The sequence below is a fragment of the Sturnira hondurensis genome, unplaced genomic scaffold, assembly GCF_014824575.4.
Source record: "Sturnira hondurensis isolate 20B ecotype Veracruz unplaced genomic scaffold, ASM1482457v3 Scaffold0004136, whole genome shotgun sequence".
Classification (NCBI taxonomy): domain Eukaryota; kingdom Metazoa; phylum Chordata; class Mammalia; order Chiroptera; family Phyllostomidae; genus Sturnira; species Sturnira hondurensis.
In genome coordinates this window covers 48847055-48863884 of record NW_028076767.1, presented here as the reverse complement: position 1 = coordinate 48863884, position 16830 = coordinate 48847055, and the positions used below count along the sequence as shown (strand labels likewise).

The 16830-nt window shown below is 36.0% G+C and overlaps 1 protein-coding gene, 1 non-coding gene and 1 pseudogene across 2 annotated transcripts in view; 2 read left to right on the top strand and 1 right to left on the bottom strand.

The window, feature by feature from the left end:
* The window catches only part of SCN2A (sodium voltage-gated channel alpha subunit 2), a 144558-nt gene that overhangs the window by 88786 nt on the left and 38942 nt on the right, over window positions 1–16830 (top strand). Inside the window, exons 14-16 of the mRNA XM_037044560.1 lie at window positions 2485–2723; window positions 10484–10657; window positions 12595–12951. Coding sequence (XP_036900455.1) covers window positions 2485–2723; window positions 10484–10657; window positions 12595–12951 — 770 coding nt within the window. The remainder of the gene's footprint in view (window positions 1–2484; window positions 2724–10483; window positions 10658–12594; window positions 12952–16830) is intronic.
* On the top strand, window positions 6459–8563 carry LOC118985837 (heat shock cognate 71 kDa protein-like; annotated as a pseudogene).
* Window positions 13192–13297, bottom strand: LOC118986068 (small nucleolar RNA U13). The gene has a single exon (XR_005066298.1). It is a non-coding gene; the product is annotated as a small nucleolar RNA U13 (small nucleolar RNA).

The following is a 16830-nucleotide window of genomic DNA, read 5'->3' as shown; positions in this document are numbered from 1 at the left end:
TTTTTGGCATGAATAATTGAATAATTTTATTTTAGAACTTAAACAGCTTTGCTACACCTTTTCCTGGTATCAAGAAGAAACACGCCGGCTGAATTTCAACTTTTCAATTTTACTCTGATTTATTATTTTTTTCAATTACTGTTTGCTTCTGTTTAATAAATGGCAGGTAGCATTTAAAAAATTACCTACTCTCTGTACACAAAGGAATTTTTTGTTTCTCTATTATTATTTATTGTAAATGTTAATATTTTTTTATCTTCAGCATACTCATAAGATTATTTGGGAATCTTAAAAGCATCTACAAAATAACTAGTGCATAATAATGATATTTATATTTTTCCTCTGATATATACATATAACTCAAATATTCTTTATTATTTACAAAAATACATATTAAAAGAAATACAAATAAACTGCACACTGGAAGAATTTCAATAACTAAAGAAACAATTGAAGAATCTACCTCCAACAGAATTTTGTTAAAAATAATTATAAGATTAACTTATTTTAGGGAAGTATAAACTTTATAGCATTGGTTAGTAGTGACTGTTCATCAGTAGAATAAAAAATCATTCTGTTGTTGTGTTTGTTTATTTCATGTGCTGTTTCTTCCCTTTCAAAGTTTAGTTCCTAATAAACTATGCCAGTCACACACTATACAGTTACCACAGTAGAAATACTGAAGTGACTTACAAAAGAGGAATCTTTCCCTCTATTTTAGTGCTAAAAGGTGGTGGTCTCACTTAACAGAGCAGGTAGTAGGATGTGCAGCAATGGTATCGTCAGAAGACAAGTTCTGTGATTTTCCCACTTAAGAGGTGATTAAGAGATGATCTTATCAGAGAAATAGAGTAGATAACTTTTCACTTTCTAATTTTCCAAAACCCTGTTCCATTATTTACCAAGTTTTAGTATATTGAATATCATCTTAAAGATCTGTGCATTTCTATCTTCTCCCACCCAATATTTAGTTAAAATTTTTTTCTGAAATCATTGTACTTTTAAAAAAGTAAGGTATTTTATAGGTTTGATATGATAGTTACATCTTTTAGTAGATAAATGCATACCATGAAAATGTATGAATTTTACATATATTCCACCTAAAATACTCTTTGGTTTTTACCAGTAGTATATAAGTCCCATTTTGGGAAACATGAATTTATTATATAGTGAGGATCCCAGTTTCCTAGAGTGGATATTTTCTGTTATTTTATACCCTCTAGTTAAATTAAGAAAAGGAATCTTGTTGAGTAATATAGAATCCTATATCTAATGAGGCCTAATTAGAAACTTTATGATTAAGACTGGTGACACTGACAAACTATTTTATTAAAAGACCCACGAACATGTATAATCCAAGAAATTGAGATTGAGCATGACTACTAGTTTTTTNAGTGGTGGTCTCACTTAACAGAGCAGGTAGTAGGATGTGCAGCAATGGTATTGTCAGAAGACAAGTTCTGTGATTTTCCCACTTAAGAGGTGATTAAGAGATGATCTTATCAGAGAAATAGAGTAGATAACTTTTCACTTTCTAATTTCCCAAAACCCTGTTCCATTATTTACCAAGTTTTAGTATATTGAATATCATCTTAAAGATCTGTGCATTTCTATCTTCTCTCACCCAATATTTAGTTAAATTTTTTTTCTGAAATCATTGTACTTTTAAAAAAATAAGGTATTTTATAGGTTTGATATGATAGTTACATCTTTTAGTAGATAAATGCATACCATGAAAATGTATGAATTGTACATATATTCCACCTAAAATACTCTTTGGTTTTTACCAGTAGTATATAAGTCCCATTTTGGGAAACATGAATTTATTATATATTGAGGATCCCAGTTTCCTAGAGTGGATATTTTCTGTTATTTTATACCCTCTAGTTAAATTAAGAAAAGGAATCTTGTTGAGTAATATAGAATCCTATATCTAATGAGGCCTAATTAGAAACTTTATGATTAAGACTGGTGACACTGACAAACTATTTTATTAAAAGACCCACGAACATGTATAATCCAAGAAATTGAGATTGAGCATGACTACTAGTTTTTAGGACATCTCTTGAGAGGAGTTTTTTGAAAAAATACATATATTTAATCTTGCTTAAATAAATATATATATATTTATACATATATAGTCTTGCTTTATATGAAACATGGATGAGTTTTCAATATACTTAACACAAGTCCTACCCGTTACCTTCTGACAGATTTGAAGATAATTATCGGATAGTTAATGCTACAGGCAGAATCTTGGAAACAATACTTAGGCAAGATGAATTTAGAAAGTTTACTAGCCTTCTGTGCCCTTGTCTTCTGAGACAACTAATCCATTATAAATGTTTTCTTGCTCCACCATCAGATTCACCCATAATGCTTTTTAATAATTTTAGAGTTTTAAAAAGTCAGGTTCTATTTAAACCAAGATTGCTTAATAGAAAGTAAGCAGTTTTTGTGAGTATTCTAACTTTTTTCTTATAGAACTTGAAGAATCCAGGCAGAAATGTCCGCCCTGCTGGTATAAATTTGCTAACATGTGTTTGATCTGGGACTGCTGCAAACCATGGTTAAAAGTGAAACACCTCGTCAACCTGGTTGTGATGGACCCATTTGTTGACCTGGCCATCACCATCTGCATCGTCTTAAATACTCTCTTCATGGCCATGGAGCACTACCCCATGACGGAGCAGTTCAGCAGTGTGCTGTCAGTTGGGAACCTGGTAAGGCTCACTGAGGGCTCCTTTTCCTTTTCCAAGATTTCATGATTATCATAACAAATTTTACTTTCACACTTAATTAATATCACTCTCAAATTAATTGTGAATTAATTTGGCCTTGTATATCTGGACACCAAAATTTAAATAACAAAAGCATGTATCACCACAGTTAAGCAGTACAAAAATTTCAAAGATTTTATGTACAATTTAATTTAGAATTAAACTCAACTTGCCCATTCATTAGAAAGATGATTATGAATTACAGAGGACACTGGTCTAATTTGAAAATCATGATATATTTTTCAAGTATTTAGAATAGATTTTTAGGACATATATACATTTGCCAAACCAATTATAAAATATACCAAGTCAGATAACCTTAAAATACCATTTATAAATACCTGAAGATGGACTCTTTGGGGAGGAAATATCACATCATGGTTATCATTATCTGTATGAATTTCCCCTGTAAAATTAGCAATTTGTAAGTGATGATTTTTTTCATCAATTTTTACCTAAAATTTGTATTAACATTCATTAAATACATGGTAGAGTGATAGAAATAAATCTAAAGTGATCTTTACTTACAAACAAAATTAATAAATCATGTGACAAAAATAGGAGGCTTACTAAGTTCTCATGTACTTTTCAGCTTGATATATGAACATCTAAACAGGTTTTATATAGATATTAAATAATATATCCTAAAGCATAAAATACAATATTTTTAGACTCTGAAGTAACAACTCTTGCTATATTCCAGTTTGGTCTTAACTAATCCAGTGAAAAAGTTAATATATGCTTACCACTTGTTTTATACTAGGAAACTGTAGCAAATGGTTCACACGAAATTCTTCTCTCTAGGTTCCTACAAAGGTAGCACTAAGGTAGATACTGTGACGGCCTGCAGTTTACCCCTGGGAAAACTGTGCCCATGAGAAGCAGTGGAAGGGCTGAACACTGTATCATAGACTATGAAAGCTACTTCAGAGACTACTGTAAGCAGTAGTCAGAACTCACAGAACTTTAGGAAAGGAAAGCACAGTAACGTTACCTAGTCTAAATTATCATCTCCATAGTCATCTCTTCAACGTTATCTGTAAAATATGAACAAGAGATGAAATAAAGCTATATGAAGGTGGGTATTGGTAAACAAGTCAAGTGGACTTAAGCAAAAGTAAGAGTCCATTACCGCAAGTAGGTGAAGTCCATTTGCACATAGCTCCAGGTTTAACCGGGCTAGATTCAGGTTCTCAGTCAATGTCATTGGGAGTCAGTTTCTTGCCCTAATTCTTTCCAATATGTTTCCTTCATCTCTGACTGACTATTCTATTGATGGCAATGTTCTACACAACTTTTATCCTACCAACATAGATCCTTGAATGGAATAATTGCCCTCCCTAACTAGTAGCTTTAACTGAGGCCCAATAATTGAATATTATTGGTCTGGTTGGAGTTACATGACCATTTCTAAGCCAGTCAGTTACTCTGGTTCTAGGTTTAGCATGCTCATTTGGTAAAATAAGAACCCTGTCTTATCACTGGAGACAGAGTAAATGAGTAGAATTATGAAGAAAAAATTAGGTCTGCTATTACCAGGTGAGACAGTAGTTGCTGGAAAGACAAACAACAAATGGACAATTCAAAGTGGGATTTGTCTCATGTGTTAAAGAAGATAAATTTTTGTTTGAGATGAATTATGGAATAGTAAAATATAGAGAGACAGGATACATATTCTTCTAAAGTACATATGGAATATTCCTCTGGATAAGCTATATGTAAAGTCATAAGGCAAACTTAAGATCAAAGTCACATTAAGTACTTTTTTCTGACAAAAAATAGAATGAAATTAGAAATCAATAACAGAAATAAATTTGTACCCTGACTGGTGTGGCTCAGTGGATTGAGCACCGGCATGTCAACCAAGAGGTCACTGGTTGGATTCCCAGTCAGAGCACATATGTGGGTTGCATGTGGGCCAGGTGTCCAGATGGGGTCATGCAAGAGGTAACCTATTGATGTATCTCTCACACATCAATGTTTCTCTTCCTCTCTTTCTCCCTCCCTTTCCCTCTCTTTAAAAATAAATAAAATCTTTTAAAAATGAAATAAATTTGAAAATTTTACAAATATGTGGAAATAAAAAAATACTCCTGAATAACAAGTGGTTTAAAGAAGAAATTACAATAGAAATTAGACAATACCTTAAGAATGAAATGAAACACACCAAATGGAAACTATGGAGTACAGATAAAAGTGTTTTAAGGGGAATTTATGCTAGAGATGCCTGTGGTAAACAAAAAGATGAAATATCTCAAATCAGTAATCTATCCCCTTAGGATCCACCCCTTAAGGAACTAAAAAAAAATCTACCCCTTAAAGAACTAAAAAGAAAGAAAGAAAGAAAAGCAAACTAAATCTTAAGCTAACAGAAGAAAATAAATAATAAAGAGTCAAAGTGAATGAAATAGAGAATAGGAAAACAACAGAGAAAACCAAGAAACTCAAAAGTTGATTCTTGGAAAATTTCAACAAAAATGGCAAACTTTTAGCTAGACACACATAAATAAAAGACTCAAATCAATGAAATCAGGAATAAAGAGGAAAGAGGCGACCTCACTATAGACCTTACAGAGCTAACAAAGGAGTATAAGGAATATTACAAACAGTTGTATGCAAACAAATTATATAACATAGATGAAATGGAAAAATTCCTAGAAAATAACAAATTACTGAAGGTGAGAACCCTTTGTAGAGGACATTTACATTTATAAGGGAAATTTTAATTGGAAGCCTCTCTGCTGTACCAGGAAGAGGCGGATGACCTTTTCTCTAGAAATGCTTACCAATGCAGAAGACAAGGACTTAAATTTGTATAACAACCTTACCCCTGTTTACTGTGTTTTTCCTGGCAATCTTTTATAACCCACTCCCCAAATGCTAACATCTTTTGTCTCTAGCTGAAGATGGCATGTAAGGTGGTGGCCTCAGCCATTTCGGCAAGTTACTCAGTTTTCCTGGGTGTCCTATGTATACATATTATTTAACATTTATTTGTGGGTTTTTGTCTGTTAATTTTTTCTACTGCAGGTTGTCTCAGCCAAGAACCCAGAAGGGTAGAGGCAAAATAATTTTTCCTCCCCTACAGAGCAATAAGCTATGTTATATAGTCTAGGTGTAGAGTAGGCTATATCACTAGGTTTGGTAAATGCACTTTCTAGAGTTGGAAAACAACAAAGTTGCCTTAGGACACATTTCTCAGAGTATATCCTTGTCCTTAAGTAGCATATGACTGGAATACACAAGGGACTAACATAGAAACAATTCAGGCCCTAAGAAAGTGGCCTGATGAAAGAAAGGAAAAAAAGAAAAAGCCCATATTTCTACAGTGAAACTGTCTATCAAAAGCTAATGTGAAATAAGGTATTTTAATGTAAACAAAAACTGAGAGAAGTTGTTGCACTAGAATTATGCTATAGGAAATGCTAAAAAACCCCACAAAACCCTGGATTGTGTGGCTCAGTGAATTGAAAGCCAGCCTACAAACCAAGAGGTCATGGGTTTGATTCCCAGTCAGGGCACATACCCCAGAATCAACTGGGGACCCTGCAGGCCAGGTCCCCAGTTGAGGGAGTACAGAAGACAAGCAACTGACATGGATGTTTCTCTCCCTCTCTTTCTCCTCCCATCCCCCCTCTCTAAAAAATAATAAAATCTTTTTTTAAAAGAAAGAAAGAAATGCTAAAAAACTTACTGAGTGCTGGGGCAGCTGTGCTAATTGTTGTCTTCACAAGCTGTGCGCTTACACTCAAACAACCAATCAATCTTCCACTGGCGATTGATCTTGGCACCACCTACCCTTGTGTGTGTGTCTAACATGGAAAAGTGTAAATAATCACCAGTGATCAGGGAGATTGAGCCACCCCAAGTTATGCTGTTTTTACTGGTAGCTAACAATTGATCAGTGACGATGCAAAGAATCAAGTTGCAAGGAATTCTACCTACCCAGTTTTTGATGTCAGATGCTTGATTGGACTTAGATTTGATGCTGCTACTGTCCAACTGGATACCAAGCATTGGTCCTTCAAAATGATCAGCGATCCTGGCAAGTTCAAGGTCTGAGTTGACTAGAAGGGAGAGACAGAAGTTTCTGTCTAGAAGAGGTGCCATCTATGGTTTTGACAGAGTTGAAGGAAATCAGAGAAGCCTACCTTGGAAACACCTCTGCCAAGGCTATTGTCACAGTACCAGCTTACTTCAGTGACTTTCAGTGTCAGCCTACCAAAGATGCTGGAACTATTGGCAGTCTCAATGTACTTAGAATTATCGATAAGCCAACTGCTGCTTATGGCTTAGCCAGAAAGTTTGGAACTGAAAGAAATGTGCTGATCCTTGACTTGGGAGGTGGCACTTTTGCTGTGTCAGTTGCCACAATTAAGGATGGAATCTTGTCCTGGCCTGTGTGGCTCAGCTGGTTGGAGCAGCATGCTGTGCACAGAAAGGCTGTGGTTTTGTCCTCGGTCAGGGCACAGTCCCTGGGTGGGGTGTGTACGAGATGCAGCTGGTTGATATCTTTCTCCTACGGATGTTTCTCTGTCTCCCCATTCTCTCTAAAATCAATAAATAGATCATGTTTTTTTTTTAAAAAAAAAAGATAGAATCTTTGAAGCTAAATATGTAACTAGGGATGCCCACTTAGGTAGAGAAGACTTTGCCAACCAAATGGTCAACCATATTATGGCAGAGTTCAAGCACGAGCATAAGAAGGACACCAGCGAAAATAAGATAGCTCCCCATTGCCTTCGTACTGCTAGTGAAAGTGCTCTCTCTTCCAGCCCCTAGGCTAGAGTTAAGACTGATTCACTCACTTTGTGAAGGAATCAACTTCTATACCTTTATTACCCATGTCCGATGTGAAGAATTGAAGGTTGACCTATCTGTGGCACCCTAGATGCTGTAGAGAAAGCTATTTGGGATGCCAAGGTTGACAGGCCCAGACCTATGATGTTGTCCTGGTGGGTGGTTCTACCCATGTCCCCAAAATTCAGAAGCTCCTACAGGACTTCTTCAATAGCAAAGCATTTAGTAACAACATCAGTCCTAATGAGGGTTACTTATGGTGTAGCTATCCAGGCAGCCATTCAATCTGGAGACAAATACAAAAATGTTCAAGATTTGTTACTGTTGGATGTTACTCCTCTTGCTCTTGGCATTGAAACTGCTGGTGGAGTCATCGCTGTCCTCATCGAGTGTAATAGTGCCATACCCACCGAGCAGACACAGACCTTCACTACCTGCTCTGACAAACAACCTGGTATGCTCATTCAGGTTTATGAAGGTGAGCATGCCTTTACCAAGGATAAAAACCCGATTAGCAAATTTGAACTCAGGCACACCTCCTGCATTTGTGGTGTGCCTCAGAGTGAAGTCACTTTTGATATTGATGCCAATGTCATCCTCAATGTCTCTGCTATGCATAATAGTACAAGAAAAGAACAAGATTACTGTCACTACTGACAAGGGTCATCTGAGCAAGGAAGACATTGAGCTCATGGTCCAGGAAGCTGAGAAGTACAAAGCTGAAGATGACAAACAAGGAGCAAGACAAGGGTGTCTTCCATAAAATTCCCTTGAATCCTATGCATTCTACAGGAAAACAACTGTTGAAGATGAAAAACTTCAAGGCAAGATTAATGATGAGGACAATCAAACGATTGTTGACAAGTGTAAGAAAGTTATCAACTGGTTTGATAACAACCAGACTGCAAAGAATGTAAGCATCACAGAAAGAGCTGGGAAAATCCTGCAATCCCAGTGGTACCAAGCTGTACCAAAGTGCATGAGACATGCCAGGAGGAAGGCCAGAAGGCTTCCCTGGTGGGGGGCCCTTCAACCTGGTGGTGCTTCCTCTGGGCTCACCATCAAAGAGGTTGATTTAGCCAAGCTTGAGCATAGATTCAGCATTGTTCCACACAAAACATTGCAGGACCTAAATTTGTAGCAAATTCGATGGCAATTTGCTACAGTTCTGGAGCTCAGAAGGTATGCTAGACTTGGAAAGAGATCTCTGAAGAAATTCAATATTGAATAATTTGTTAGAGGAAGAAAGTTTTCAGGGAGGTGTGGAACATTGATGTAAGCACCAGAAAATATTTTTTGGGAACATGGAACGATAAAGAATGTGAAGAACTCCTAAAAAGGCAAGCAAGATAAGTACTAAAACTTCTTATTGAATTTAGCAATGGTAATGTTGGTGACAATTGATTAAAGCACTGTCTGTTCTCTGATAGATTGAGCAGTAAGTTGAAGAAATGGAAATAATAAATATAGACAAATACACCCTGTTAAGGAAGGTGGGCTAGGAGTGGATAGATGGTGGTAGCCAATATGGGAAGTACAATGTGTGGAAAGTTTTTTTTTGGGGGGGGGGTGACATTGGTGGTAGCTTTAAGGTAGAGAAAGACTGTCTGTAGTCACTAGCAGGAAGAGACTGAAACTATGGGTTAATTGAGAAAGCAAATTATTTGTGAAGTTCAAAGGAGACACATGACATAGTTGGAGAAATTCGAGCAAAGCAGGGGCACTTCTTTCATTTCTAAGAAGAAGAAAAAGACCAAGCATGGGTATGGATATAAGAAGTTTGATAGATATAAGGAAACAAAAAAGTTCAGGTTGGCTGACTTCCATTGTCTCCAAGACACAGAAGTGCAAAGAGTGGAAGATAAAGGGAAATGCTTCAAACTATGTGGAAGCAAGAGAAAGTTTGAAAAGAGTTAGTTGTACAGAAAGAAAATGGAGAATGGAAAATGCTACCTCTTGTGCCCAGGAGGGTTTTTTTGTTTGTTTTTTTTTTTAAGCATTCTTACCATCTGAAAGGCTAGTGGTGACCACATTTATTACAGTTTATATGGAGTTTTCTTAGCATCAGCCTTGCTTGAGGAGTCTTGGGAGATGACTATTAGATAATCCTTTGGTGAGTTTTTGGAAGTCTAGGGAGATCAGAGGCTGAGCCAAGCAGTTAATCACAATGAGTTAGCTGAGTCTTTCATATAGCAATGTAAAAATAGGAACATTAATTTTATTGTCTTAACTCGTGTACTCTTCATCACCTGGTAAACATAGTAAATAATTAAACATTGGTTTGAATACAAACTGTCCAAGTGTATAATTTTCTGTACCTAAAGAAAGGGTCCAGAGGGAAGAGGGGAGAGAATCACAGGGGAAAAGGGGATGGACTCACATGAACAAGTATAAAGGACACATGGACAATAAGTAAGGTGGGGGGCAGAGATGGGAGGGAGGTGGGGAGCACTGGGAGGGGGCAGGGCAGGGAATATAAAATAGAAAACTGTACTTGAATAAGAATTAAATAAAAATGTGTAGCCCTGGCTGGTGTAGCTCAGTGGATTGAGCGCAGGCCTGCGAACCAGAGGATCGAGGTTCGATTCCCAGTCAGGGCACATGCCTGGGTTGTAGTCCAGTTTCCTGCAGGCCAACTCCCAGCAGGGAACGCACAAAAGGCAACCATACATTGATGTTTCTCTCCCTCTCTCCTTCCCCTCTAAAGATAAATAAATAAATAAATTTTTTTAAAAAAAGGTACTCTCTCTCAAAAATTAAAAAAAATGTGTAAATATAAAAAATGCATTAAAAAGAATTTTTTAAAATAAAGAATTGTGATCTGTTAGAAGTAAATTAAATTGCTCAATAATTATTTATGTTTTTAACATTATTCACTCATGTAATAAACATTTCTCCTTTAGGTCTTCACTGGGATCTTCACAGCAGAAATGTTTCTCAAGATCATTGCCATGGATCCATATTACTACTTTCAAGAAGGCTGGAATATTTTCGATGGTTTCATCGTGAGCCTTAGTTTAATGGAACTTGGTTTGGCAAATGTGGAAGGATTGTCAGTCCTTCGATCATTTCGGCTGGTAAATTAACTGGGAGTATCCATAATATTTTTTAAATTAGTTGAATTAATTTCCACCCTTTCTAGCAACTTCAGTGAGATTTCACATGGTTATAATATTATATGAATACATTTTTAAAACAAACTACATGTTTGTTTGCCCCCAAACCAAACCTTGCCCCCAAACCAAATGGTAATTTCTTCTACATTAAAGCTCAAATGGATAGACAAACTATATTCAAGTAAGTGGCCAATTTCTTCTTAGTAATTAAATGGCAAGGTTAATGAGGAGGGAGAAAAAGGGAGTGATAGAGAAAACCAAATCACAATTAAACAACACAACATTTATTTTTCAGCAATGTGGGGTTTATTGAACTATGCGTAATGCTTGGCTGGAATTTAGAATGGACTCACTTTTCTATCAGAAGCTCAGGAATTGGACAGTTGCCCACTTTGTCCCATAGAAATCAAGACTCAGGACTGGATAGAGTATACAAGGGAAACACACAGAGCTCTCCACACCTACTTCAGCCAGCTCACGATGTCACCAATCCATCCTTCAAGAAGAGCTACCTGTACTATATTTTGTTAATTTTAAAGAAAGGATCTTTCATTTGATCTTTATATTTTATAAGTATATGTATCTTTTAAAATTAAAAGACAATATGTCACAACACATTTTCATTTAAAGTTTGATATGCTTTATTACACTGTTACTTTGAGTAGGCTCCAACTTTTTGTGATTTATTGTCAAATAACAGAGACTGTAGATAGTAAGGACGGGTTCCTAGGTAACTTATCACAGAGATGATTAGTCTCAAAACATTGTTGTGAAGTCTGTTTAGAACATCCCTTGCTGTTTTCAAAGTTCACATTTGTGTTGAGATCCTTAGTACTGTGGGTTCTTTCCCTTGTCTTCACAAAGAGCTATGGATCTAATTTGAAGTCTGAAGGATGCAAAAATAGAACAAAAATTAGAATAATTATATAAAAGTAAATGTGGGCAAGTACTTTTAAAAAATATTTGGTAAATTTCCATGATACTGTGGTGCAGTTGGAGGAAATAGAAGCATAATATCATTAGCATCTTGCTTAGAGTGTCAGGCTCTTTTGCATTAATTATTCTTTAGGAATAAATTAAACGTATGGTGCTTATATTTGATCTTTTGAGTCACTCCGCTGCCAGGAAATAATGCACTACTCTTAAAATGACATTTATTGAAATATCAGAAATAAAATGCTGCTGTTGTTTAACTGTAAGTGGTATTTTAGAGGCCTCTATGAGCTAACACAACTAATGAATCGGGTACAGCGGTGGAGAGCCATTTATACAGTCTAATGAGTTATTGATTAAGTCAAGGAAGACATGAAGGTTGACAAAATAAACATAATAAATATAATAAATCTTTAAAATATAGCCTAATATTACAGCCAGCTAAAGATATAGTAAGATGAAGGTAATCTAAAGATTTCTAGACATTGTTTTTTTCTTTTATACCTTATATAATTTGTTTTAATTTTATCTGCACTTTTGCATTTTAGCATGATATTTCAAGTACAGTGAAAAAATGTATCTACTTGGGGCTTTTAAATAATAAGAGCCTCTACTTCTCTGAAACAGTCTCATTTAATTAATTATCATTAATCTTAAATACCTCAGTTCCTTACAGAAAAACAAAGAGAGTATTTTATATGCTTGTGTAAGATTCTGAGAAATTTGGTGTGCCTTGTTCTTAAAATGCCAATAAAAACTGTATAATATAATTATTTTATTTATAATATAGACTATTTCCAAATAAATAATTTTCCATAATATCAAAGAAACTGATACATTTTCTAGATAATACTGTGACCCCAAAATAATCCATCACCTTATAATTGAGACATTGTAGATTTTCCATGTAAATATTTATAATTTAGAAGACGGGACAGTAATAGCCTTCTTGATTTCATTTCCAGCTCCGAGTTTTCAAGTTGGCAAAATCTTGGCCGACCCTGAATATGCTAATTAAGATCATCGGCAATTCCGTGGGGGCCCTGGGCAACCTTACCTTGGTGTTGGCCATCATCGTCTTCATTTTTGCCGTGGTCGGCATGCAGCTCTTTGGTAAAAGCTACAAAGAATGTGTGTGCAAGATTTCCAATGACTGTGAGCTCCCACGGTGGCACATGCATGACTTCTTCCACTCCTTCCTGATTGTGTTCCGCGTGCTGTGTGGAGAGTGGATAGAGACCATGTGGGACTGCATGGAGGTCGCTGGCCAAACCATGTGCCTTACTGTCTTCATGATGGTCATGGTCATTGGAAACCTAGTGGTATGTAGAAACTTTTTTCTCATTTTCACAAAAATATAATGTAACCATATACAATTATATTCAAGTGAGCAATGTTTGTGTGTTTTTCTTTTATCAAGACCATTTCCAATTCTCAAATACTCATCCTGGAAGAGCCAGGTGTAGAACACCGAAATTTCCGTGTTATTTTTAGAAAATTTTAATTATTTATATTGTTCTTATTGATATATAATTGACATATCTAACATAAATTGCTTTTCAGATCAGGTGGGTAATATGCCAATGCCATAGAGAGGTTTGAGGGAGGCACATCTCACATAAGAGCATGAACACCCATTCATCAGGCCTGTGGAATACCAAAGAGGAACTCCGACATAAACTCAGGATACCTTTTGAGCCAAAGTTGTTCTTCGTCACCAATACAACTTGAAAATGTTTCGAATTTGAGTTTCCCACAAATTAGAGTTAAAAACAATAGTGATCCTCTCAGTCCATTAAGAGTACGTGAGGTCTTCGGTGCCTAGAAACTGGAGTACAAGTGAGTAAGATTGATGCAAGAATCACTGATTATCATTTCTGTGTGAAATGAACCATGCCCGGCAGCTCTGCTGAGTCCTGGAGACATGGGAAAGATGACAGGAGAATATATATGGCACAGTGATAGGATATTTACTTAAACAGGTGTAAAGGTAGAAAGTATCTAATACTTGTCAAAAATGTAAAAACCAAAGGCTATATGTCAAGGTCTCAAAATGGAAAAATTGCTTTACAATGGCAAGGATCATCAGGAAAGGTTTTGTCAGAGTTTGGGCTTGAGATATCTTTTTAATTGAGGTGTAAATTTTAACTTGGTAAGAAGAAAGGAAGAGCTTTGAAATCAGGAAACAGTGGACCCAGTGCATGGAGAACAGAGGATGGAGACTCTGTGGGAAGAATTAGGCTCTTACACTCTGTATTTAAGCAGTTATACTAAGTTGCTTGATTAGATCCCATGCCAGTGTAACAGAACAAGGATTGTGATGAGTGATATTGTAGAGTATGTAATTTATAAACTTAATTTCATTTCACATAAAAGTAACCCCAAATTTCCCAAATAGAGGGAAAAAAGGAGGGAAGAGAGACAAAAGATTATCATTTTATTTTTATATGTACTCAGATTCACTTGGCATAGGTTAGATAATGGTGACCTATTCTTGGGGTAACAAGAAACATGAACAGTGGCTCAAAACAGCAAGTATTTATTGTGTCATAGTTTCCGTGGGTCAGAATCGGAAGCAGCTTAGCTGGGTGGTTCCGGCTTGAGATCTATCAGAAGATAGTACCAAGATGCTGGCTAAGGGCCCAGTTATCTTAACTGAGGCTGGAGGATCAGCTTCCAAGAAGACTCACTCGCATGGCTATTGACAGGGGCTCCTAGTTCCTTATTGACTTCAGTTCCTGTCCATAGGGACCTCTCCAGAGGGCTGCTAAGTATATTCATGACTTGGCAAGTGGTTGCTCCCAGAGCAGGTGATAAAGAGGGAGGGTAAGGAGAAAACCCTCTTTATGTTCTAATCTTTAAGTCATGCACTGTCACTTCTGCTATAGTCTTTTCATTAGAAACTAGTCACTAAGAAGAGCTGACACTTAAGAAGAAGGAACTAGGCTTTAACTTTTGAAGAGAGGAGTATCAATCACTTGTAAATATATTTTAAAGCTACCACATTCCATAATCCAACCTCCTTTGAGAAAAGTACAAGATTTCATCGAACAGAAACAAATAGCCATAGGGTTAAACAGAACAGAAACAAAGAAAAAGCCATACATTTGTATTAGAGATTTGATTATGCATTATATAATATATACTATGAAATATATTATAAATTACATATGAGTATCATATATATGACATACATTAGAGGAAGAGATGAAAATCTAGAGAACCAAGTCCCTGATGACAACAATGCCTGAACAGGTCAGACCATAACAGGAATTCATAGTGGCAGTTGTAAAAAGCAAGTTTGAGCCCAGGCTATGTAGAGTTTAATTATGAAAAGGCTGACTGTGCATAACAAAATTGGATTTTTTTAATATATATAATTTAAAGCTACAGATGGCTTTTTATCAGGAAAGTGAAAAAGAGCAAATGGTATTTTGGTAAAGTTTATGTACCAGAAAAATGCAGAGTGGATTTAAAGAGAAAGAAACAACATATCGCATGTTTCCTATTATATTACTGAAGATACATCTCTCTAATATGTCATTGTACAAAGGATTAAAATTGAAAAGAGAATTTCAGGAAGTATCTACACCTATGGGTAGCATTTAATATTAATTTAGATAGCTATATATACGTAAAAATAGAGTCTGCAAAATAATCATTTCTGTCTACTGGCATAAATTTAAAATCTGTACCTTTAAGAAAAATAAAGGCTATTTTATCTTTTTTTTGACTATCAATTTTTAAAATATTCTTTTCTTTTGTCATATACTGGATATATTTCTGGAGCACCTCGAGTAGTAACATTCTACTTACCACTGTTAAGAAAATGTGTTCAGATCACATTTGCTGAAATAAGATTGCATGAACCTGATGCAATGCCTCCTACAACTCTTCTTTCCCATCCTCATCAAAGAGGGAACAGACCCCCCAGGAAAAGCTAGCACGACCCCCTTTCAACACACCTGAGGTCCACATGGGGCCCCACCACAAGTGGTGTGAGTGATCACTGGCGTACCTGGTTCACAGGCAAGGTAGAGGCTGGGCCACATGCTACTCTTCCCCAGGCCAGGAATTTTTTATGAGCCATTCTTAGTGTTTTGACACTAGGACCAGCAATCATTTTGCAGGTTCAAGGCAGATTTTTCAAGAAAAACATGTGACTTTTTGAAGATTGCTACTTCTAGAAGCAGCTGATTCAGTCTCCTTCTCTAAGTGAAGGAGGAGAATCAGCACACAGGAATGACCTAAAATTTTGGGTTCTTACAAATTATGATGGCGAAGTATTGATATCCATAGTGTATTTCAATCTTGGGCCCAAGATGGAAACTATGGTAAAACATCGACTACAAGGACTAACTTGGGGGACCTATGAAAGAGGTGATTGCACTCAATGAGTTAGCATCAGGTGAAACAGAATCCAGGGTTTCAGTCCCTGAGTGAGCGTGCTGAACTGTGTTCCCTCAAATTGCCATTGATTTCACCAACTACCTTGGTCAGCTATTATGCACATACCTTTGGTAACAAAGGAGATCTAGACAAAGAGATTAATCGGGCTCACATAAATATTTTAGGAAAATAAAATAAACAGAATGATAGTACTGGGGAGGTAGGTTGGATCATAACAACAGCTAAACTTTCTCAAAGATTTACTGTGGGCCAGCAGCTGCGTGAGAGCCACACGGATTCTTTAATTAGATCCCTACAATTATCTTGTAAGCTAGGAACTGGGGAAAGTATTATATTTATTTCACAAATAAGGAAACAGGCTCAGGTTGGTTTTGCCATGTAGTTAGCAATGGACAGAATCTCAACTCTTTCCCAGCACTCCAATTGTAATAAGGAAGAAGGGCAGGCCATTTAAATATAATAAAAATGACACTTTTACAAATGGATAACTTGCACCAATAATAAGAAGAACAAATCTAAGATGAATCTCACTCTGGGAGGCTTGATTGATTATACTGAGAAAAATTTCCTAATAGACAAGGGCATTACATTAATAAATCGTAAGCAATCAAGTCCAGAAAACAATATGCCAGCAATATTCACTTTTACTATAGATAAAAACCAAAATTGTGGGCTTTTCTCTCTTTAATCTATTTTTCTTCTAAATCATACATCAAACACATATCACAATAAAACAATAGATTTATTGGTAAATTGCTGATGTAAAGGAGTGGATCTTAGTATGAATACCA